At 51.9% G+C, this 24,911-nt stretch overlaps 2 protein-coding genes across 2 annotated transcripts in view; one reads left to right on the top strand and one right to left on the bottom strand.

Annotated features, from left to right (window-relative positions):
• Nucleotides 1-14,237, top strand: part of AGAP3 (ArfGAP with GTPase domain, ankyrin repeat and PH domain 3) — a 28,107-nt gene extending 13,870 nt beyond the window's left edge. Inside the window, 8 exon segments of the mRNA XM_006101000.3 lie at nucleotides 4,555-4,723; nucleotides 8,331-8,450; nucleotides 9,873-10,010; nucleotides 11,709-11,863; nucleotides 11,946-12,036; nucleotides 12,222-12,444; nucleotides 13,111-13,366; nucleotides 13,538-14,237. Coding sequence (XP_006101062.2) covers nucleotides 4,555-4,723; nucleotides 8,331-8,450; nucleotides 9,873-10,010; nucleotides 11,709-11,863; nucleotides 11,946-12,036; nucleotides 12,222-12,444; nucleotides 13,111-13,366; nucleotides 13,538-13,744 — 1,359 coding nt within the window. The 3' untranslated portion in view covers nucleotides 13,745-14,237.
• Nucleotides 14,238-15,603: 1,366 nt separating this feature from the next.
• GBX1 (gastrulation brain homeobox 1) overlaps nucleotides 15,604-24,911 on the bottom strand; it is a 20,575-nt gene continuing 11,267 nt past the window's right edge. Inside the window, 1 exon segment of the mRNA XM_006100999.3 lies at nucleotides 15,604-16,769. Coding sequence (XP_006101061.1) covers nucleotides 16,219-16,769 — 551 coding nt within the window. The 3' untranslated portion in view covers nucleotides 15,604-16,218.

Below are 24,911 nucleotides of genomic sequence, written 5' to 3'. Positions count from 1 at the left end.
GGCTCGGGGGGAACCAGCAGGCAGTCCCTTCCCAGGGCGGCCAGAGCCCAGGGTGGCCCCTATTTGATCTCCTCTTGTCCCAGGGGACAGCACTAGTTGGGCTGTTCGCTCCTGGTCTCCCCGATTCCACAGGTTGGGAGCTGGTGCTGGGGTACCTGGCGATTGGAGGAGGGGCCACACTCGGGTGACCTTGGGTATTTAGTACGAAGGCTCCCCAGCGCTGCCTCTCTCCCACTCTGGCCTCCTCCTCACACTCAGCCCCGGTCCCGCCACTGAGCTGGTGACACCATGAGAGGCAGCAGGGTGACTAGGAAAGGCACTGACACCGAGGCACAGGGCTCCCGGAAAGTCAAGGGGCAGCTTCGGTGCAGAGTGTCTAAGAGGAGCCCAGGGGCTGCCGTGCCCGTGCCCAGGCCTGCGCTGAGCCCACAGCGGCGCCTCTTAGCTTCCTCTACCCAAGGCAGCTTTGCTCTTACCTGTTCTTCTGCTTCGTGCTGCCTTAGCTGGGTGCTGTGTTCTGTCCCCTGTGCTTGTCCCCAGGCCTCAGAAACCCAGCGTGAGGGGCGGGTGGAGGAGGGGTCTTGACACAGAGGAGAGGTTGGGAGTGGTGCTGAGTGTGGCTTGGGTTTGGGTTGGGTTTGGGAGGGCGGGTGAAGGCCCAAGGGAGTGCTGCTTTTATGCCAAGGCTCAGTGGGCTCTGTTGGATCATCAGTCACCCAGCCAGTGGCCGAGCTAAGACGTGGACACGTGACTTGGACTCTACGCACTCCCCAGATTCTTTGCACGTGCCAAGAGCACCTCCCTCAGGGCCAGCTGAGAAAGTCCCGGAAAGTGAGCGTCAGGGTACGTGTTGCCCAGACGTACTGTCCACAAGGAGGTTGTCCAGGCTGTGTCGGCCCCTCGGAGCCCTATCCAGCGCCATGCTCGCTGAACTGTGTGTAGCTTAGTGTGTTAGGCCTGGGACAGGGTCGCAGGAGCTCTCAGGCTTGTCCTTGCTTTCTTGCCACGTGAGCCTAAGAGGCAGGTGGCTCTGCTGGCCCAGCCGCAGGACTACGTTGAATGGACAGCTCTTGGAGAGCCTGGGCTCTGGCTCTGGGGTCAAAGTGCATGTCCTTCCCCCACACTGGATGCCAGGAGGAACTGGCACATGCAGATGGTGGCAGCATGCCCCGCAGGCGCTTCTTGTCTCATTCAGAAGAATGAATCAGATCCAGAACATGGTAATGGTGGAAGGCCGGGTGCGGTTCCATGAATGGGGCCTGAGTTTGCTGCTAGCAGAGGCTGCTTGGGCCGCCCCTCCTCTTCTTGACCTCCTTCCTTGATTGTCACTAGATTCGTGTTGCGGGTTTACCTGCCTCCATCTCCCCTTTTCCATCTTTTCCAACCTGAGCAAACCTCCTAGTTGCCAGCAGCGAGCAGGCACCCTGCCTCCCTGTGAGCGGCCCTGCGAGAGCGCCGTGCAGGGGAAGGACCCTTGGGAACTCCAGCCCTGCTCACGAGTACCCTCGGCCTAGCCGGCTGCCCTCCAGGGCGGCTCTTACCTGAAACCCCAGGGCAGCCAGGCTGGATACTCACCTGCCCACGGAGGCCAGTTGGGCTGGATGTGCCGGATGGGCGTGCAGAGGAAGGGCTGGTGGGCAAGCCTCGGACCTCGCGCCCGATCCTCGCCTGGCCCAAGAGAGCCGCCACAGCCTCCCCCATTTTGCATCCAGCGGAGCCATTCACACAATCACCTTCTGTTAATTCTATCTGCAACATCAATTAAATTGTTTGTAGAAACTAATTGAATGTGGCTTAATCACACATCTTAATAGCTTTCCACGCTCTGAACTCGTTGTTAATTCCAGTAATAAAACGAGATGAGAACGCTGGCTGGGTAATTAGTGAGGAGGCTGGGGAAGAAATTGCTGTTTGATGGTGGGTAATAAAGGCAGCCGTGGTGACCGCTCTCCTGAGCAGCCGCTGCCGCCACCACCACAGCGCTCCCCGTTCTGCTGACGGAGGGAAACGCGGCTGCTCGCCCTGACGCTCTGTCCCTGCTGCTGCTCTTGCCACTCTCCTCGGGCTGGGCTCCCTCTCCCAGGGGGGCGGCCCTGGCAGCTAGCCTGGCACCGGGCACAGAGCCGAGCCTCGTCTGCGAGGTCAGCGATGCCGACCGGGCTAGCCCTCTCCCCTCCTGTCAGGGTCTGGCTCCTTGGCCTCGAACAGAGTCCCTCCGTGCAGCTCTTGTTGGCGCAGGGTCAGCTTCTGTCATGTCCCAGCCCGGCCTCCCAGGGCTGTCATGGGGCCTGAAAACTGTTGCAGCGGCTGTGGCCTGCTTGTGAACTAGAGCAGCCCAGCCCCTCCCCGAGAGAGGGACTGCAGCTGTGCTCCGGCCCCGCCAGCTGTTGACAGTTGTCTGGAGCAGCCTATCCACGATGTGGTTGAATGCAGGGACCCAGGATGAGCACGTGCAGGGACTCAGGATCGGTATATGCAGAAGCCAAGTCAGTGGGATGCTGGGGCTCGGCGTAGGGAGGGCCAAGACAGTGAAGTCGCACGTGGATGCTGGGCTGAAGCAGGACAAGTGGGCCGTGGTGGCTGAGTTGGCTGGAGAAGAGACAGAGAGTGGGCAGAGGGGCGCCTGGGTTTGTTTCCTTCCCAGCCACTGAGGCTCAGTGCTCGGGGCAGAGGCCTGGCAGCACTCGGCAGAGTCGGGGGCCAGCGTGTCAAAGGCTGTTCCCGTGGGCGGAGACTGCTCACTGATGTCGCAGTGACATCGTTCAGTGGTTCTGAGAGCAGCATGTGCCTGAGACCGGGCGCTTGGCCCCATCCCTCGGAGAGGACGAGGTGGTGGCGGGAGGCCATGGGCACAGCCCAGTGCGGCAGGGAGGGAGCCCCTCCTTGGATACACACTCTGGAAGCTGCGCCTCCCCTGGCTGGCCACGCCCCTCGGTCCTTCCAAAGGGCCTTCTGCCTCTGAGGGTTCTCAGAGCCGCTTGGAAAATAAAAGGTGACCACAGGCCTGGCCAGGCCTGCCCATGGTCTTCCCACCCTGCAGTGCCGTCCAGCCTAATGACAGGTGCGGGGGAGGCCGGCGTTGGTGCTGCTTCCTTGTTCTCGCTCCTCTTCCTAGCTGGTCCCTTCCACATGGGGCCAGGTGACCCCTTCCCACTTGATGTCCTCTCGGTCGTTCCCAGAATGATGGCAGCCCTGCTTCCCAGAGGCAACACTTCTATCTGCTTTTTTAAGCAGAGGGGACTGTCGCTCTTCCCGGAAGCTAAAAAGTGAGACGGTAGGAGAGAATGCCAGGGTACCAAGAAGTCTGATGCCCCAACGTGGGTGCAGATAGGGCTGGGCCTGTGAAGGCTGCGTCTGAGATGGCGCTGTGCTGCTCAGGGACGCTCTCTGGATGCAAAATGTCCCAGAGGTGCGCCTGAGGGAAGAGGAGTTGATTCCAAGTCTAATCAGTGGGATTCTGTGCACCTGGCTTCTGCTCTCAGGGACACCCCGGGGAGGGTGTCGGGAGAGACAGGAGTCTGCAGTCTGGAAGGAGAGACCGGAGCAGTGGGGAGAGCTGGGCCCCGCTGAGACCCAGGGCAGCACTGTGCTCTGCAGCCCCCTGTGGCCACTCCCCCGTGGGGCGTCCTGGCCGAGGGGGCAGTGGCAGTGATGGTGGGGTCAAAGCACCAAGCAGCTCCCACTCTGGGTCCCTCTGACTGGAAGGAAGAGCGGAAGGAAGTCGCCTTCAGTGCACAGCCTTGGGAAGTGGAAACGCCTGGACTTGAATCTGGCTTCACTGCCTTCTGCTTGTGGACTTTGGGGCAGATTAACCTTTGTAAGCCTCAGTTTCTTCATCTGTAGAGTGGGTGGCGTGAAGATTACATGCGGTAACGTGTGTAATGTAGATACACGTCTACAGTACAGTGACTACCTGGCCCCTGAATGGGAAGAGGATGTGATGATGATAATGGTGTTATTATTGATTCCCGAGAACAGCAAAAAGAAGCAGAGGGTTCCCTTTAACTGTTCAACAAATATTTATTGTCAGGTGCTGTTCTAAGGACTGGGGGCTGTTCTAGGCTGTAAAGGTTCTCCATGCCTCACGTGGTGAGGGAGCTTCTGAAAACAGGACTGGAGTGCTCGCTGACCAGCCCCCAGAGCCTGGGAGCCCAGTTGTCTGCATCCCGTGGAGCCTGCCAGTTCCTCTTGACCACATGGGCCCTCTCCCTAAATCCCGTCTTGGTCCAGTACTTGGCCTCCTTAGCCATCTTCCCTATAGGAGGCCTGAGCCTCAGCTCCTGGCTCCAGACCTTCTCTCCCCTGACTCTGCCCCCTCCTGGCTGAGTCCCCCGCGCAGCGTGTGGTCAGCGTGTAGATGTAGGTGTCATCCAGACTTGGGGACATTCTGTGGGATTCACAGTCCTGCCCTTTAAACTGGAGTTTTCCCTCCCTGCGCCACCCCAGGCAGCTCAGTGGAGACAGACAAGGAGTTGGGAGGGTCAGTGCCAGAGCGAGTGCTGCCGAAGAATGGCCTGTCCTAACGAACCGTCTGTCTTGCCCCGTGGCCCTTAGGATTACATGCAGAACATCCACGGCAAGGAGATCGACCTGCTGCGGACAACGGTGAAAGTGCCAGGGAAGCGCCTGCCCAGAGCCACGCCAGCCACAGCCCCCGGCACCAGCCCCCGGGCCAACGGGCTGGCCTTGGATCGGAGTAACACGCAGCTGGGTGGGGGCACAGGTGAGGTGGCTGCTGGGGTGGGGGCGTGTGGAGAGCATTGCTTCCTTTTCGGGAAGAGTGGGGGGTGCTGCGACGGTGCCTGGGGAAGGCGTTTAGGGGATGTCCTGTGAGCTCCAGACGTGGAGCCTGGAGGCTCTGGCCTCCTCATGAGTGGAGTCCTGTGAGCTCCAGACGTGGAGCCTGGAGGCTCTGGCCTCCTCCTGAGTGGAGTCCTGTGAGCTCCAGACATGCTTGCCACCCAGCCCTGGAGCAGCTTAGCCAAAGGCATTGCCAAATCCCTGTGGAGTTAGAGACAGCAGCCGGTGGACAGTCCTGCAGATGAAATAGAGGTCAGAATGGGGCCAGAAGCCTCATGCTGACCGGTGGCTTCAGTGGTCCTGGGACTGTCTTTCAAGGCAGGTGACGGTGCGGGCAGGACCTTGGGCACCCATAGCCCGAATCTCAGCCCAGCTTGCCATGTGGGGAGGGGGGGGCTGGAAGGGGACAGAGCTGCTGCCTGGGGCCCACCTGGCCGATGTCGTCCTGTCTTCAGTGAGAGGTGGGGTCTTTGCTCAGAGAGGACTGAGTGTAGAGACAAGCTGGAGGCCCAGCAGCCTCTGCCGCGTGGCCCACGGTCTGGAAAGAAGAGATAGAGCCTGAGAGGGCCTGAGCTTGAGGCGAGGCAGCTCTTCCTTGGCCAGTTCTTCCCTTTGCAGAGGACACTGTGGGCTCAGGTGCAGGTGCTGTGCTCCTCCCCAGGCCTCTTCAGCTCTAAGCCACATTGCTCTTTGGAGGGCTCTCCCTCCCAGGCCCAGTCCCCTCGCCCCAGGTCTACTTGGCTTCTGGACCCTTCCTCTCAAGACCTAAGTCTCGGTGTTCTAGATAATTGGATCTCGTTTTCCCCTGGCCCGGAAACAGCTGCTCAGACACTGTCCTGCCCTCCTAGGTGCTTGTCACATTCAGTGGACAGGGGGCTGGGGTACTTAGTCCCTAGAATGGATGGGACAGACCCCAAAAAATTGCCCCATTCAAAACGCTGATAGGGCCGCTCACTGAGAAAGTCGGAACTAGGGAAGGTAGGCAGGACGGCGGCCTCCTGAGTGGGCACCTGCCTGGGGCTTGTGCTCGGCCTGGAGGCACTGGGAGAGGCCAGGGGGCACTGACATCCGCCAAGTGAGGGGAGCCAGGTGCAGGCCCCGCTTCCAACTCTGCAGCTGAGATCATCATCCCCATTTTACGGATGAGGAAACAAGGGCTCAGAGAGGTTAAGTAACTTGTCTGTAAAATCCCACAGTCAGCAATAGAGCTGGGGTTTGAATCTGTGTTCCTGACTTGAAAAGCTGTGTTTGTCCTCTTCCATCCTGAGCTGAGAAAGAAGCCCCTGAGTTGTGCAGAGGGGCCCCAGTGGACGGGGAAGGAAGGGAGCTAAGCAAGAAAGACACCCACCATCAGGTCGGGTGCCCCCTGTGAGGGTGCACCAGGGGAGGATCCCGCTCGATGGCAAAGATGGGAGGCCACGTGCAGCCCCCAGTGCTGTGCCCAGAGAGTGAGTCAGGGCTGCTGGGAAAGCCCTGGCATGTAGGGGAGGGGGCTGGAGGTCAGCCAGGGCCCCAAGAGCTTTCCCAGAGCTGCTTGGGGAGAGTGAGTGTGAGTTCCTGGCCTGGCTCAGGGTTTCCCACGTCATACTGGAGGAGGAGGAAGTGTAAGTGCCCCCAAAGGGAACCTTTCCTTGAAGCAGGTAGCAAGAGAAGCTGGGCTGTTACCCCAAAGAAGGAAACAATGAGACCCTCTGCCCAGTCACATTCCTGGGCCCTGATAGCTTCACCTGGGGAGCAGAAGTGGCGCCTGGAGAAGGGAGACGCATGCATCACACTCACCCGCATCATTACCAGCGCCCACAGACCCTCGCTGACATTCCCAGAACATATGGACCAGCATTTATCCAAGCCTGCGTCCCCTCGCTGCACGCTGACACCGACCTCATGCACACTCACACATGTCTCCCGCTCACCGGGCGATGTTAACATCTCATTATCTTTGTTACTGTAATTACATTATCCGCTGCTTTATGCAGAATTATCCTCCGAGGACTAATTGATGGCTCCATGTTTAATTCATTAATCATTAGCATCAAATTCGACAATTACAGTGCACACTGATTGTGGGATTGCAGGCGTAATGAGGGGAGAATTAACAAAGAAAAGGGAGAGTACTTTTTCTTCCCTGGGGTTTTGGGTTGGGGGCTTGGGGAGGAAGGTGGGCCTGTGATCTTTGGGTTGGGGACTGGGGAGGCGGGAATAAGATTTGGAACCCAGGAGGGGATGGGAGCAGGAGAGGGGAGAGCAAGGTGTCTGAGAAGTTAGGAACTGAGCTGTTCCCCCCTGGAAGGTTTCCTGACCATGAAAAAGGCTGTTTGCAGAGACCTGAAGCCAGAGCAGGAAGGGGCAGGATTCTGGAGAGGAAGGTCAGCATGTTGCCTCAAGGGGACAGGAAACAGGGTAGACTGGCTGCAGTCTCAGCCCACACGTCTAAGCACCTATTGTGTGCCTGGTCCTGCCTTGGAATACAATAGAAACACAAAACTTGAAGACCTTTCAGTGTCATACTGTCCCCAGAGGATTAGGGAGGTCGGGTCTGTTCCATTTCCTTCTGGCTTCAGCTCAGAGCTTCCCACCCCTAGGCTTCCAAAAACTCAACCCGTGTGCTCGCAGGGCTGGTTTGAGGCCTTGTGTTTGCTGCTTGCTCTCTCCAGCTTTTTCCAGCTTGCAGGCCCATCTCTGCTTCCTTACTAACCTCCAGCACCTACCTAGCCATGTCCGCGCTGCTTTGGGGCAAACACCTCGGGTGTGGCCTACTCATCCTGAGACCTCCCACGGCCATTGCCTTCTGGGCTTAGGTGGACTGAGGTGAGAGGGCAGTGTAGGCCCTTTGAGTGTGATGTGCTCTGAGGTCCCGTGACTGTTCCCACAGTCTCTCCACTAGTGACTCAGTGCCTAGGGAGAAGGCAGGGAATTCTGAGGTCACTCATGGTTCTCCCTGCCCAGCCTTGGCACCCCTGGAGCCTTCGGTTCCCCTCGGCTCTGCCGTTCTTCCCTGATGGGAAACGAAAGATTAATTTTCTCCAGCCCAACAGGATAATTACTAATACTAATTAGACATAATTACTTGAATTTGATACACTTATTTCTCATCAGAATGGCAGCAAAGCTGAGGCAAAGCAAATAGCATATGTGGACTAGAATGAAGGGTGCAGGTCCCTGACCAGGAGAGAGGAGGCTGGGGATAATGGCTGGATGAGGGGCTTTGCAGCGATGGGGGTCTCGATACCACTCCCCCCCCCCCCCACTTTTGGGTCCCAGGGAGGGGACAGATGTGCATACCTTCTTGTGTATGGAGAGAGGAGGGGCGTGAGGTCTGAGACTGGCTGCTTCCTAAGGCATGGGGAGCCTGTGTGGTGCCCCTGGTTCTCCAATAAGCCTGGCCCCGTACCTGGACCCAAGACCCCTTAATTTCCGGTCAGCTTCCCTGTTGGAATTTCTCAAGCTGTGCCTACAGTCCTGTTTCCAGGAAAGCCTATGTGCACCCCTCCCCTGACTTCTCCTCCTAGTCTGACCCTTCCCCTCTCCAGGCGCCCCCCACTCGGCCAGCAGTCCTGCCTGGGCTGGCCTGCGTCCCGAGGGGCTGCACCAGCGCTCCTGCTCCGTTTCCAGTGCCGACCAGTGGAGTGAGGCTGCTGCCCTGCCCCCAGGTATGCAGGACCCATGAAGGGACAGAGGAAGGCAGCATGGGCCTGGGTGGCTGTGATTGGATGGTGCCCAGGCAAGGGGAGGGGCCCTATGGAGCCCTTGGAGCTGTCACAGGGGCTCTTACCCTTCTCTGGCCTCCTCATGAGCTTCCTGCCCCCAGGTAGAGCCCTGCCTCTGCAGCTTCTCTGGCAGCCCAGCCACTGTCCCCAGGCAGCACTGGTGGCAGCTCTGCATCCCCATCAGCCCCCTGCGCAGCCGGCTCATCAGCCTCACTGCAGGGGGACAGGGAAGCAGGGCTGAGTAGGGGAGTCCAAGGCAGGAGAGGGGGTCCCTGCAGACAGGATCCAGGGAGTTGTCCAGAAAGGTAGTGTCCGCACCCCTGCTGTCTCCTCAGATAGGTTGAGGCCCCACCCTGCCTAAAACCACCACCTTCTCCTGTCCCACCCTCCTCTTTCCTTGGCTCTTCATTTTATTCCCTCTGTCCGTTTTTGTATATTGCATTTCAACTTTTTCTCCTCTGCACACACATTCTCTCTCTCTCTCTCTTTGCCCTTCTCTCTCCTTACTCTCACCTGTATCCTAATCCTTTGGACACAGATCCTGGGAGCAGTTCTCATGGCTAAAAGGAAAATGGGTGCAGTTCTGCCCTCCTTTACTGAGGGTGTAAAAGGGAGGAGACCCCAGGGTCCAGGTTTGCCTCTCCCACTGCCCCTCCTCCCCACACACTGGGCAGTAGTGCCCCTGCACATGCACTACCCAGGAAAGTGCCACTCCCAGTCTGAGCTCTGACCCAGGCACACACTGGGTATTCACAGCACAAGGAATCAAGTCCAACCTCCCTGGGGGAGTGAGTGTGCAGGGCCTGAGAAGGGGAGCTAGGGCCCTTCCTGGGCCCCCTTCCCCAAGGCCTATCCTGGCCTTGGTGGGGCCCCTCTGTTGAGTCTGGAAGGCAGGGAGGGAGGGAGGGAGGGAGCATGTCTACCTCTAATGAAGTTTGACATTTAGTGGTGAGCGCTGGGCGGGGTATGGGAGATGGGAGCTTGATTAGCGCGCTCTAATTGACAGTAATTAGGCAGCTCCCTGATTGTTTCTAATTCTGCTATTAATTGTCAGGAGCAGGGAGTGTGATTGAGGATAAATTTGGTGCGGAGCTGCTGGGGCTTCAGCTCCCTATGAGTTCCCTAGGCCGCCTTCCACCCCTCCAGGCTGCAGAAGCCAACATTTCTGCCTCGCCTTTATTCTGTTCTGCCTGACTTTCCTACACTCTCCTCTCCCTACCTTCTCCTCCACCGAGGCTGGCAGGCTGCTCTCCCAGGATGGCCCAGCTGCACTTCAGGGTGGCTCTCTTAGGTGCACTAGACAGGACTTATGCTCAACCCCCACCCTCCCCTCTGCCCACACTTCTCCAATTCTCCCCTCCCCAGCCAGTGGCCCAGCTGAGGTGCTCAGTTCCAGCCCCAAGCTGGAGCCTCCCCCATCTCCCCACTCCAACCGGAAGAAGCACCGGAGGAAAAAGAGCACCGGGACCCCCCGACCAGACGGCCCCAGCAGTGCTGCCGAAGGTTAGGGGGACCCAGAGGGATACCGGGGCACAAGAGGTGGGCAGTGGGACTTGGGGATAGTACCCTAAAAGTATTAGGTTAAGCACTTTTAATAATCCTCAGTAAAAGTAGTTCCACACCTTTTGGCAATCTAGACCTGGTGTCTTAGCTCTTTTCTTCTGCCTAACTTAACCCTTTCTGTGAAAATGTGAGCTTGCTTCTCTTATTCTTGTAGAAGGTAAAAGATCACAGGCGGCTACCCCAATAGCTCTTCCAAGACTTGTGGAAAAGCAGGACCTGTTTTCTGTGTCTCTTGTATCACCCATTGAGTTTAATGAGTGCTGGGCACATAATAGGTGCTTAATACATGTGAACCGATGGGCTGAGCCTCTCCTCAGTCAGCTGTAGGCTAAAGGGTTCCAGCTCCTTGTTTGTCCATAGGCCCTCTCACATAATCCTTTATCCGCCATTGCCCCACTTCTCTGATTTCCCCTAAAGTATCTTCAAAATATTCCTCTGACCAGTGGTTGGAGTCTCCCTCTGACATTGACACCTAGTTTGTCATTTCTGTTCTGATTGTCAGGGTAGGGGTGTAGGTATGTGGATGGAGACCACCTCCGTGGGAAAGAGCTACCTTTCCCAGCCACCCTGCGATATAGCGATTCTTAGTGTTCGTGGCACACGGTCCACCTGTCCCAGGGAACTGAGCCCCAAATGATGGTGATGATATAATTCAGAGGCTGTGTTAAGAGCAAGGTGAGGTGGAATTGTGAACGTAGGGAGAGAAAAGGTGCCAGTTTTCTTTTTCTAGGAAGGCAGTTCTGTTAAGGGTGCCCTTAGAGCAGGAGTCCAGCAGGATGACTTCCAGGGGATGTTAGTGTCCTTGAGGTGAGAGGCTGGCCTGGGTGGAACACGTGGCTCAGGCCTTTGCCAGGGGCTCAGCCTTGGGCCTCCAACAGGTACCTGAGCTGTCTCTCCAGCTCCCACAATACATTCACACTGCTTGTTAGGAACTGTTCACGCATGGGGCAGTGACCACTGGGAATGAGATTCATGTGGCTGTCTTCTGGGGGAGAACTTGGAACAGCTGGACCACATTGCTTGGGGTCACAGTCCAGCCTACAGTACTGTCACTGCAGATGTCCTTCGGTCCCTATCTGCTCACACATCCTAGTTTGTGGAGAAAACCTCTCCTCTCCCCATCCACTTGCCCTTCCTGCCTGTCTATGGGAGGGTAGTGGGGGAGGGGCACAGTTCCCAGGAGCCCCATGCTGACGCCGTCAGGAATATTGGGTTTAATGAGCTGCAAAATGAGGTGGCTGCAGCTGACATGTACGGATGCCCACACCAGCCTCCCCCACCCTCTCCCAGCATTGCCTCCTAGCACCCCACCTCATCCTTCTCCAGATACTCAGCTCTTCTTGTTCCAGGAAGCACCCTCTCTGATTTCCAGACCCACTGCTGGCAGTGCCAGTGATTCCGAAACCTTGCACCCCCATCTGTTTTCACTCAGGCTCTCCAGGTGGTTAGGAATGGAGGGTTGAGGCTCCACATTACTCTTGCAAGTGTCCTCCCTCCCACCTTGCAAGTTGCCCTGGAGAGCGTGGTCCTGGAGGCTGGGTGCCAGGAAAGCAGGGTGGCGAGTGGGCTTGTGGCAGTGGCCTGGTGTGCCTGCCAAGGCACCTACTATGATGGTGGTAAATGTTCCATCCCCCACAGACGTGGAGGAGTCCTTTGAATTTGTGGTGGTGTCCCTCACCGGGCAGACGTGGCACTTCGAGGCCTCGACAGCAGAGGAGCGGGAGCTGTGGGTACAGAGCGTGCAGGCCCAGATCCTCGCCAGCCTGCAGGGCTGCCGCAGCGCCAAGGACAAGGTTGGCATGGAAGCCCGAGTGGGGTGGGACCCAAAGGTGGCCTCATGATTGACCAGCCACCCCTTGTCTCCCACTGTGGCAGACTCGACTGGGGAACCAGAATACAGCTCTGGCTGTGCAGGCCGTCCGCACTGTTCGTGGCAACAGCTTCTGTATCGACTGCGACGCCCCCAGTGAGTGGCAGGGCCAGGGTTAGCAGGGCTGGGCTTGGGGGCGGCTTAGAGAAAGCTCCATGGGCTCCACAGAGAAAACGACAAGAGGCTTCCAGTAGGCCCAGGAGGAGGGCAGGGAGGAAGAGGACTCTGGGGGGTCTTACTGGTTGCGCTGGGGCTTCACTGTGCTTCTTCTCCTTACCTAGATCCAGACTGGGCCAGCCTGAACCTGGGCGCCCTGATGTGTATCGAGTGCTCCGGGACCCACCGACACCTTGGGGCTCACTTGTCTCGGGTCCGTTCCCTTGACCTCGATGACTGGCCACCTGAGCTGCTGGCTGTCATGACTGCCATGGGCAATGCCCTGGCCAATAGCGTCTGGGAGGGGGCTCTGGATGGCTATGCAAAGCCAGGGCCTGACGCCTGCAGGTAAATGGATGGGACCCTGAAACTGGCCAAGAAGGGAGGGGCCGTCAGTGTTCCTGTATGGGGAAGATTGAAGATGGTGCCAAGAGTCTGTGACAGTGCTAGAAGGGTTAAAATGGCCGTTGCTGTGCTTGGCAGTTGGCCCCTTGGGGTCCCCCTCCTCCTCCCTCCCTGTCACTCAGGCGCCTCACAACAAGAGGCCCTTTCTGAGTTGTTATCAGCTGGTCAGGGGGCCAGCAGGAGGTGCATGCGCAGGGCCCTATCTGCACTGTGGTGCGAAGGCCCAGCCTGCGCTCTGAGATGGGGAGAATGGGTAGTAGATAGGACAGTGGTGGGCCCCCAGCACAGTCTCCTATCCCCTTTATTCTAGCAGGACCAGATAAGCTGCCACACGAGCCTGCCTGGAATCTTCCTGCCCTTCCGGCCCTCCACATCACTGCTGTCCCCAGGGCCTCCCTTCAGCCTTCCTTCCTTTCTTCTTCCACACCCTTTGCATTGCCCACTGCCCCTCTGTATGCCCTTGATCTCTTAGGCTTCTCTTTTCTCTACCCTGACACCTTCTCCCACTATTTTTCCCTTATTCTCCTTTTGGGTGTTTATGTGATTTCCTGACCACTCTCCCTGGCCCTGCCCTTCCTCACTCATGCCTTGATGGGCCCGTGTTTTCAGAGAGGAGAAGGAGCGCTGGATACGGGCCAAGTACGAACAGAAGCTCTTCCTGGCCCCACTGCCGAGCTCAGATGTGCCACTGGGGCAGCAGCTGCTCCGGGCCGTGGTGGAGGACGACCTGCGGCTGTTGGTGATGCTTCTGGCACATGGGTCCAAGGAGGAGGTGAACGAGACTTACGGGGATGGGGACGGGCGGACGGCTCTGCATCTCTCCAGTGCCATGGCCAATGTTGTCTTCACACAGCTGCTCATCTGGGTGAGTCCTGGGCTTCCTCCTTGCCTTCCGAGTCCCACCCTTGCAGGCTCCTCTGACCTGCCCTGACATCCTTTTTACCCCAGACCTTTGAAAGCCACCTCTCCTTTTCCTCCCCAAGAACCTGTCTTCCCTGCCATGTCACACCAACTGAAAATATGCTTCCTTCTGCAGTATGGAGTGGACGTGAGGAGTCGGGATGCCCGGGGCTTGACTCCACTGGCCTATGCTCGCCGGGCTGGAAGCCAGGAGTGTGCAGACATTTTGATCCAGCATGGCTGCCCTGGGGAGGGCTGTGGCTTAACACCTACCCCCAACAGAGAGCCTGCCAATGGCACCAACACCTCTGCTGAGCTGCACCGAAGCCCTAGCCTCCTTTAAGGCCCAGGAAGAGGGCAGTGGTCAGAAGGACTCCATACCCTGGGTACCTCCTCCCAATAGGCACTGGGGAAAACAAATACAGAGACTGAGAAGTAGAGACATGCAGAAAGGAAGAAGGAGACAAACAGCTAAATGGGGGAGACAGATGAGAGGAGACGTCTGGGATTTGAGCTGCAGCAGAGAGGGTGTGGAGGTATTTAGCCTCCTGCCCTACGGTGCCATTGAGAAGGGACAGGACCCTTTGGAGGTACCTGTAAGGAGAGGGGAGCAGGACCTCTCCCTCCTCCAGATTGCTACCCTCCAGTGCCAGCCCCCTGCGAACTTCATCTCAAAGTGGAGCCTGGATAAAGCACAGGTTGGGGGTGCTGGATGAAATACAAGGGGGTGATCTGTGAGTCCCATGTAAATTTGTACATTCAAATATTTATGTTTGTGTACATATTTGGTGTGAGTGTATGATGAGCCAATAAACCAGACTGTGTGGTCTTGTTTCCCCCTTTTGTATCTCTACCCTTCTCCAAATGCCCTCACCTCTACCTCTTTGCCCCAGCTTCTCATGCTTGCTCTCGGTACTCTAGGATTGTCTTCCCTGAGCCTTCCATGAACATCGCTTTCAGCCCTCTTTTGCCGCAGGTGTAGTTGAGTTTGTCAACAGCACTGGCAGTGAGTCTGGAGGAGGTGATACGGAGCTCTGGAAGCTTCCTGCTGCATTCTCTACTCACCACCACCCCCACCCCCCACCCCCCAATTTTCCCAGTTAGTCTTATTTTCATCAACATTCTATCCAGTAACCTCCTGCCATGACTTGTACTGGCCAAAGTTCACCCAGAGAGGGTATAAGCATTGTTCCCCTTTCTAAGAATATGGGAACTAGCCCACACAGGGAAGGAAACGAGTCAATGCACAGGAGGAGAGCTCTGAGGATGCCGCAGGAGGAGTGGCTTGGTGCTCATTAGGGCAGCACTTCTCTCTGCACGGATGCCTAGCCTTTGCTTTTAGGAAAGGGGAGGTGATAGGTCACTGATGGCAGAAGAGTTACCTTGAGTCCCACCATCTTGCCAGGCTGGGGCAGAATTCAGAGCTGCTTTTCCCTCTCTCCCTTAGTTATGTTAGGAAGATCTAGGGGAAACCCTCCTGTACCTGTTCTCGAAGGGTAAGAACTTGCTAAGTTAGGGTCTGTAACTTTTTCCATAACGCTGTTCCTTAATTTGCTCATAGAATTCCAACCCCAAGGCCTCATTCCTATCTCTGTAGCTTCCCCCACAGTACATACCCTTCCAGAACCATCACAGATTCTTTTCTGCCTCCACTTTGCCGTGGGCCTTCTCAACCAATCTCATTTTATAACAAGAGGATTGGTATCCCAAACTTCATAAATGCTGTGATTGGGAGGAGAAACCACAATTAATGCCATAAGAAATAACTAGAAATGTGTCTTTTACTCTATGCCCTCATGTCTGGGATACTAAATGGTGGCAGATGCACTTAGCTGCTGTGTCCTCTGCATAGATAAAGATTAATGAGCTCACAGGTGATGAGGGTGAGCCAGCACCCTCCCCCCACACACACACCTGCCTGTCAGTCACGAACAAATTCAAACTGCTAACATCTACCTAGTTAGGGCCTGGACACACCCAAGCTAAACTAGGGCCAAGTACTTCATTTCCTGTCCTAATACAAATGTGAATGAGTCCTCTATTCTGAAATCTGCCAACTCTTCCAAAGAAGGAGGCAGAGATGATGCAGCTTGCCTGTTTAATGGGTAGAGAGTAAAGGACCACGATAGGAACATGAGGTCTAAAGGTGCACAGTGGGCAGACCCCAGGCTGGGAAAGAACAGATGTGGAGGTAGTTTACATGAGAAGAGATGGTGTGTGTTGAGTTTCTAAGGAGGCTAGTGACGGTTCCATTTAGTTTCTCTTCATGTCCTTGTATTATAGATAGGCAAGACGGTAACCACTCCGAGGCAGTAAGATGGAACTAAACTCTGGTTGAGGATCGAGGAAACAACTTTCCCAAGCCCTCTCAGTGCAGACAGACAGAGGCAGATAGATCCACATATACAAACTACACAAAATAAATAAGGAGTTGTGATCAGCTTGGCTGGCCATTACCCTGGATTCTTCCCCACCCCTGTCAGAAGTGATTCCAGGAAGCTTTCAGGCCCTAGGCATTTTAGAACCCAACACCTCCCCAGGAGTCCACCTCAGTCCCAAAAGCTCCTGGGCAATGAGAACCCAAGCCCCTTCAATCCTGAAGCCCCAGTCCTGAGGGTCTCTGGAATAGGCTCAGGGACAAGTGCCCATATCTTGGATTGCCAGGAGAGCATACCTAGAGCTAAGTGAGTTGCCAACTGAGCCCCCTGCTAGGGCAGAATCATAGTGGTAGCCCCCTGGTCCACAGAGCCCTAACCCAGTCTCTAAGCAAGCCCAGGAAACGAATCCTTTGCCTTCTGAAGTCCTCAAGAGCCCCATTCAGGGCCGGGCCCCCTGTTCCATTTGTTGGTGCTGGCTCCGCACAGCGAACCTGTTGACATGCACAGGTATGGGCACAACAATCTTGGGGTTTCTTACGGGCTCTCCAGAACGGCTGCTGACATTGCCAGCTTTGATGCGCTTCCACTTGGCTCTCCGATTCTGAAACCAGATCTTGACCTGCACCTCACTGAGCTTGAGGGCATGGGCGATCTGGGAACGCTCTGTCAAGCTCAGGTATTTCTTGCAATGAAACTCCTTCTCCAATTCCAAAAGCTGCTCACTGGTAAATGCTGTGCGGCGCCTCCGGCTTTTGCCCCCAGGAGCCGTGACTCCTGATGCCACTGGGGCTGCCTCCTCAGCTCCAGTCCCCAGGCTTCCCTTTAGCTTCGGTTTAGGTGCCAGGAGAACCCCCGGGCCCCCTGCAGAACTGTCCAGGAAACCGTCGTCCTCACTGTCACCGCCCGAGCCCTCTTCCTCCTGTTCGCTGCCTGCTGGGTCTCTTGCTGGTGCCTCCAGCTTCTCCTCATCTGAGCTGTACACCTTCCCCTCTGTGGGGAGTGAAAACCAATGGATAGGGAGGGAGAAGGTAGGAAAAGAGACAGGTTGGAAGAGGCACATGAAACCATGACCAGGCATGGCCAGAACGACAGCAGGAAGAGATACAGATGTAGAGGGGATGAGATGGGGATGGAAGAAGTTCAGGGAAGACAAAGAAATAGGAAGAAAGGTATTAACCAGCACAGATTTCACTAAAGCAAAGTGGGGCAGGCAACAAGTGTCTATCAAAGGAACACCATTCCCAGGACTGTGTCCCCTCCACATTCCCACACCCTACCTCAGTTCTGCCTACCCTCTACCTTCCCAGCTTTCTCTAAACCCAGACCACGCAGCCTCAGGCCCCAGAGTGAAGTAGTAGGGGACCTGGCTTAGGATCCTTCCAGTTGCTGTGGCAGGAATGAACAGTATAGGAGAACTTACTTTTGCAGGATGGGGGCTATCAGCCTTTGTTATTCTAGGAATCCTAACCGGACCCAGTGGAAGAGCTATGTGTTGACTTCTCTTCTGTCTTCCCTCTTCCTTAAATCTAGAATCTCATTTCCAGATGGGAATTTCAGGGTCATGTGATTCCCCATCCTCACTCTATTCCCAAAATCTAGGTCATAGAAATGTAACACAAGGACCTGGGAATCAGGAGTTTTCCTTACTGCACTCCTTCCCAATTCACCTTAATCAGACCATCCAGCCCACAATGGGGAACCCTCCCAGCCACATGCCTTATCAGTGACCAGACTTTTCTTCCAATTACTTAGTCTCCTAAGTCCCTTTCATTCCTTCTCCTTGTTTAAAAAATGATGTCATCGCTTTCCCACCTTCCCTCTTTCCCAGTTAAGGTTGCTGAGCAGCACAAACAGCTGCTTTCTGCTTAAGTTCAGAATCCTGAGGACCCTGAGCTTGATGTCAGCTGGGAACATGGAAGGAATATGGGAAGAAATAAAAATGCAGCAAGGGAAAATATAGATGGTGAAAACGAAATTTTGATTCATTTAGTAGATTACTGATTATTTGTAATCACAGCCACATAAACATTTTAACCCATATATAATTCTAAAATTTAATTGAACCATTGATTTTATTCTATCCACTGACATTTTTATTCTTATAATGCAAATAATGCATTGTAAATGTTTTCAATGTTTGAGTTTTACAAAATCCCTTGTTTTCTGCCCAAAGGACCAATAAGCAGTGAAACAACAAAAAAATCACAAGAAAACCAACAAATAGGAAAGAGAAGAGAAAAATGAATAATCTGTAAACAGCTCCTTACCAATAGAGTTTAGTGTGTAAAAGTGGGGAGCACTTCGCAAATTGGGAGCACATGTATCTACACCCACATGTCACATGTACACTCATAAGCACACTCCAAGGTTGTGAATACAACCCAAAGTAAAATAACTCCAGGGAATGAAGTGCCTTATATGGAAAAGAAGTGTGCACATGTACGCATGGCTAGAACACCTCTCAGCACTCAGAGGTTACCTGCTGCTCTCCTCTAACCCCTCCCCATCTGCCTTCAAGCCAGCAGAACTTCTCAGGGCCTCTAGTAGCAGCCCAGTAAATTTCAATCCCTTCCCCATCCCAGAGTTGTCCCTTTCCTCTCACTGATGCAATCTACGCCTGTTCCTTTTCCTTAAGAGCCACACTGACATTATCCTTAGAGGCCAAAATTCTCGACCATATCCAGATCACCCACTTCCACCTCAATTAGCTTCTTCATACCTCAAGGGTATCTTTAAAAATGTTTTTATTGATTTTTTAGAGAGAGAGGAAGGGAGAGGGAGAGAAGATGGAAACATCAATGATAGCAAAACATGACAGAGAGACATCAGTCGGCTGCCTCCTGCACACTCCCCACTAGGGGTCCAGCCCACATCCTGGGCATGTATCCTCACTGGGAATCAAACCAGCAATCTCTTGGTTCATGGGACGATGCTCAATCCACTGAGCCATGCCAACCAGTCTCAAGGGTATTTTTATGCCCCAGGCCAGCACCTTTTCTCCCTGTAGTACTTCATTCTTTATCTAACCTTCTCAAAACCTATGTGGCACACCCCAGCTGAGGCTTATCCAGCCTTCCTATGTGACTATTCATTGCTTTTCACCAGCAAGTGGTCCTCATTCTCTCCCTAACAGCTGGCCACGCTTCATGAGCACCCAACTTCACATACTATACGGTGCTCCTCATGATACTCACTTCTTATCACCCACACTTTCTCCCTTCTCCCTAGCCAAATCCATTTTATTTACTGTAAGATTCACATCCTTGGTTTCTTCCTTCATTTCACTAAGACAGGGCTGGCTGGGGAATGTCCAGCCTGTGTGCTATATAACACCAACAAAATCATTTGGTCTGGCCCTGCCAGGCATTAGGAGTAAGTTAATTAAATGACCAAATATAGCAGACTCGTTTTTAAGTTGATAATTTTGTATGGCCCAAGAATGATGATAGAAATATCCAAATGGCCCACAAATTATGCTACAAATATCCAAAGGCTCTTGGCAGAAAAAAAAGTTCCCCACCCCAGCACTAAGGGTTTCCTCACACATCTTCCACTTTCCACTTCCAGAACGCAAATAGTCCCAAATGGAACTTGTGATCTTTCTTCCATGCTAGTTCTTCCCCACATGCACCTACATCTTTGCCATTTCAGTTAATGGTAACTCCATCCTCCCTGTTGTTCAAACCAAACCCTGTCCAATCCACCAGCAAGTCCTGGTCGTGTTGCTGCCTTTAAAATACAGACCCTGACCTCTTCTCACCACCACCTCTGTATCCAGCTAGTCTAGGTCACCATCATCTCTCCCTGGTTCATTGACATTTTCTCTAAACTGGTTTCTCTGCCCTGCCTTCTCCCCCTATCCAGGTTCTTCTCTCTGGAATACATACATACTCTCACCTAGAGTTTTGCACTGGCTCATATCCTGTCTCCTTAGGTTTTTACTTTATCACCCTTTTAAAATTAAGACTCCCAATACTCCCTACCTGTGCTTTATTTGTTGCTATAGTACAAATCACCAACTTCATTTATTTTGTTGGTTCTCTCCTCTTATTAGAATATAAACCCCATGAAGGTAGACATTGTTAATATATTTTTTCACTGTTATACCTTCAGTATCTAGAAAATAACCTGCACAGAGTAAGCACTCAATAAATATTTATTGGCTAAATAAGAGAACTGTTCCCAAGCTTGCTCTCTTGCCCTCTGTCCTTCCTTTCCCATGTCTCTCCTAAGATATTCTCCACAGCCCCAATCCATCCCAGTTCTAGTGCACATAAGGCATCTTCTCCATGAATATTATCCTACCCACTGCTCAGCATGCCCTCAGATCTCACAGTAGCTGGAGAGGAATCCATATGGAGTAGTAACCTATAGGATTGTCTGCTAAAAGAAATGAAGGACAATCTCCAACATTATTACTAAATCTTTTAACTTCTAATTTTTAAAACATGATTTGTCGTAAATAATAACAAAAACCACACAAAAGCTTATAAAAACTATGCCCAATATTATAATATTTTAAACAGCTGCTAAAAAGGCAGATACTGGATTACAATATTTTAAACAGCTGCTAAAAGGGCTTGAAAGATGAAATCATTTAGCACAGTTCTGAGTACCCAAGGGGTGTCCAATAAATCTAAATGGATGATGATTGAGATGAGGCTCCCAGGTTCCTTGATCTGGCAGGGCCCTCCTGAGATCACATCATCCATCCCTCTGTCTTCAGACAGATTCCATAAAATCAAGCCCCCATAAGTGGGCCACCCTCAGTGCTGCTTTTAAAGCCAGACAAGAACCCCAGATTCACAACCTCTCTTGGTTACTTGATCCCAGTGGGATGCTGAGAGGCAGGGGCAGGAGTTTCTCTCTGAGTCTTTATAATCATGACATTGAAGGCTCTGATAAGCAACTCTTAGAAGGAGATGGAGGTGGGGTAAAAAAGAAAGGAACCGAGAGGGGGAAATACAGCTAAACAAGAGTCTGGGACAGTAAGACTGAGAAGGAGTGGGTGAGAGAAGAAAAGTAGGCAGAAAGGAGTGGGTCATGAGAGAAGGAGGGTAGAAGAATTAAGTGATGAATCAGAGAAACTAAAAGAGCTAAAAAGTTTAGAGAAGGAAGAAAGAAAATAGCAAAAAGCTTTAAAAACGCACATACACCCCTACCTTCTTTACCTAAACATTGATGCATTTGGAGCAAAGCAAAACATTTTAGCCCTGCCAATTTCCCTTTGCTCCACCAACAGTGGAGCACATTAGAATGTAATACCCAAAGTGATAGAGACATATTCAGAAGAATTGAAGGAACAATACATTAACCCAATCCTTTGCAATGTGTCAATCGTGAAACAGCTTATTATTTTCTCATGAGTTAACTAAGAAATAAATACAAACTATTTCCTTTTATCCAATTTATAATAAATATTAATGGTAACATATTCAAATCAAATAAAATGAAAATTGCAATAGAAAAATGTGTTGACTAAAAACAAAAGCAAAACTTTTTGATAAAATTTCCATTTGCAAAATTTGATTTAAAATAATTGGACTTGTTAGGTTTAATGTCCATAAAAGTAAAATTCTAACTGCAGGTGCTATAACTGGTTGATATGAACAAAAAACCTTAAACAACAAAACAAGACCACATTGAAATTTTACATGGGAAATAAAGATTCTGATGACAATAATTTCACCAAAAGGAAAACTTTAAATTGGAAACAATTTGCCTGAGCTAGGTAGGTAAGCCAAACAGAAAGAAAGATTCTGTCCTTTGTGCATGAAAATGTTATTACTGGTAATAGAAGAGTATTTGCATTTTAAACTTGTTCCCTATGGGTAAGTCTCAAGTCTGTGAAAAAAGCTTGGTGTCTGTTCAGGAGGAATAATGTGGGGCAGATTGGTTATTAGGATATATCCAGAGTTCATGTGAACTCTCCTTGTCGGTGCTATTACACTAAGAACCAGAAATCACAAGTTTTGAACCACAATTAGTTGTAGAGTCCATGCCAGGGCATTAATCCCACTCCAGGGAGTAGTGTTCAGGCTGCAGGGAAACACCTGCCTGGGGCCTTCCTTCCAAGAGGAAGGGAAGCAGCTCCAGAGACAGAGAAGCCCCATCTTGGTAATGGTCCAGTCAGGCTGGAGAAGAAATCAAGGACCAAAGAACCCATGGTAGGTATTTTCCAGTAGAAAATTAATAGCACTGGCTCTCGCCATCTAGAGGGGAATCCCACAGCTGTGGTCACCAAGGATGGTGGCCTGGGTTGTGGCACAGAAAACTGCCCAGGGAGTGGAGAACCATTTTAGATTCCAGCTACAGGAACTCACAGGGCCCCTGTGCCATCCCTCATCCACCTGCTGTCCTAGCTTATATAAAATCAATAGTCTTTACTACCCACTGAAGAGAAGTCTCTCCCCCATTCACTCAATTCTGACTTCTCTTCCCTATACTTCAAAGATGAACTACCCTCACACTCCCCAGCCACTCTCAGGACACAGTTTCCTGATCCTACTGATCAGGTCAACTACTCAATTTCCTGAATACAGAACCAATGGAGGAAGGTGTTGTCAAGAGGTGAGAAGAAACGCAGGTCAAACCTCATAAAAGGGGTGATTGCTACCACTCTCATTTCTAAATCCTCATCTCATCATCAAGCCCAGTATAGAATTAGTGCTCTGTTCTTTTCAAAGACAGTACTTACTCCAATTGTTTATAGCAACTAGCTTACTTTCTCCCCGCCCCCCCAATATACCCATTTATTGCCATCACAGTTACCACTTTATTTCATCAGAAGATATTTTTCCATTGAGTTTTTAAAATATATTTTATTGATTTTTTTACAGAGAGGAAGGGAGAGAAACATCGAAGGGAGAGAAACATCGATCAGCTGCCTCCTGCACACTCCCTACTGGGTATGTGCCCGCAATCAAGGTACATGCCCTTGACCGGAATCGAACCTGGGACCCTTGAGTCCGCAGGCCGACGCTCTATCCACTGACCCAAACTGGTTAGGGCTTTCCACTGATTTTTAGAGACAGTGGAAGAGAGGGATAGACAGAGCTATGAATGTTGATATGAAAGAAACACATTGATTGGTTGCCTCCTGCACGTGCCCTGACCAGGTACAGAATCGAACTGGAATCGAACCCAGGACCTTTCAGTCCACAGGCCGACACTATCCACTGAGCCAAACTGGCTAGGGAGCAACTAGCTTACTTTCAATTTGTTTTTCAGTAACCCATCCATTTCATGTCCCCCATTATGCTATTACTCCTCTCTATAATTTAGGTTCTCGGTTCTCTCTCTCTCTCTCTCTCTCTCTCTCTCTCTCTCTCTCTCCCTTCCTGCCTCCCTCTCTCTCCTTTTCCCAGGGCTCTTCAGCATTCTTGGCTCCAGATTTGACATGAATTTTCTCTGCATCTCAACCATCCAGAGTCCCTCCCACCTTCATGACAACTTCAGGACAATGTCCCCACCACTTCAAGCTCAGAGCTCCTCTCATGGCATACTAATGGTGCCAGTGCCAAGAGCACCTCAGCTTTCCAAAACACTTTCACATGTATTATTTTATCTTCAAGCAACTCACTGAAGTGGAGTAGAACCTATTATTAATAGTAATGAGAGGTTGGTAACCTTATTTTCAGGTGAAAACACTGAGTTTCAGAAAGATTAAAATGTTTTTCTTTTTTTTTTAAAATATATTTTATTGATTTTTTACAGAGAGGAAGGGAGAGGGATAGAGAGTTAGAAACATCTATGAGAGAGAAACATTGATCAGCCGCCTCCTGCACACTCCCCACTGGGGATGTGCCTGCAACCAAAGTACATGCCCTTGGCCGGAATCGAACCTGGGACCCTTCAGTCCGCAGGCCGACGCTCTATCCACTGAGCCAAACCGGCCAGGGCTAAAATGTTTTTTTTAAGTCACATAGCTAGGGACAGAGCCATGTCTAAACCTTAGTCTCCTACACCTTTAGTCAATGCTCTTTTATTCTTTGCAGTAAAACATCTTTTCTCCCCTCCCACCTGAAGTAAAAGTCCTTTCCCTAGATGTCTCATCAGATAAATAACCTTCCTATCAAATCTAGTTTTAGGTTAGACCTCATCCCTTTCACTTATCACTGCAGAGCTCTAGCCTAATATTGTCCTTTAACAGGATATTTCCCAAAACAAAATTCCCATCAGATCTTTCTCATATTTTTTTCCTGTCATTATTGGTTTGATGATATAATCCATCCAGTCAACATTCCTTTTATTTAGAAATGTACTTTCTCATTTAAAAATAATGTTGTCAAACTCTGGAAACAGCTTCGTTTTAATATAAATTTTCTCTAGCTCCTAGTTTACAACTGTCTCCCTCATCCCTCAAGGACAGCTCTTTCTTGTACAAGAATCAGCCTTGTTGAGGAATAGAAATTTTCTACTATCTTCATTTCTCTCTACCTTCCTCATTACAGAACTCTCTTCAGGCCTCACTCTGGGTATCTCTTCTATCACTCCCTAGGACTCCTTATCTAGCCAGGGAGAAGGCTTTCCTCCCTAATAATGAAAGGGAGTTAAAGGTCGTTTCTTTTCTTTCTTTCTGGTCGAGATAGGTATCTGTTTGGGGTTTGTTTTGGTCTGCCCAGCATCCCTTCCCCCTTTGTTCACTCACAGCACCCCTTCCTTTGGGCACTGCTTTTCACCTATTATCCAGTACAGTGGGGCTGTCAATCACATCCCTCCACCTTAGTGAAATGTAGGCATGGGACCTAAATCTGACCAATCCTAACATCCCATCTCCCTGGGGACCTGATTCAAGCTAGTTAATTAACCATCCTAGGATTTGATATGTGCTAGAACCCACTGGGGTCCCAACATAGGATTATAAGACTTAGATCAGCTTATGCTTGTGCCACACTCCTCCTCCTGCCTCTCATATGGAGAGAATGAGGTGAAAACAGAGAAAGGAGACAAGTTAAGAACAAGAAGAAAATAATAGCACTATTTGCATTCTTGTACTTCAAAGTCACGTGAATCAATAACTGCCCATTTTAGCTTAGAGTTGAGCTGCTGTCACTAGCAACTCAAAGAGTTCTGACTACATACAATGCTGTAACTAGCTTATTCCAGCCCCCCCCCCCCCCCCCAGGGAAA

The sequence above is a fragment of the Myotis lucifugus genome, unplaced genomic scaffold, assembly GCF_000147115.1.
Source record: "Myotis lucifugus unplaced genomic scaffold, Myoluc2.0 scaffold_336, whole genome shotgun sequence".
Classification (NCBI taxonomy): Eukaryota; Metazoa; Chordata; class Mammalia; order Chiroptera; family Vespertilionidae; genus Myotis; species Myotis lucifugus.
This window is presented reverse-complemented; position numbering and strand designations above follow the sequence as displayed.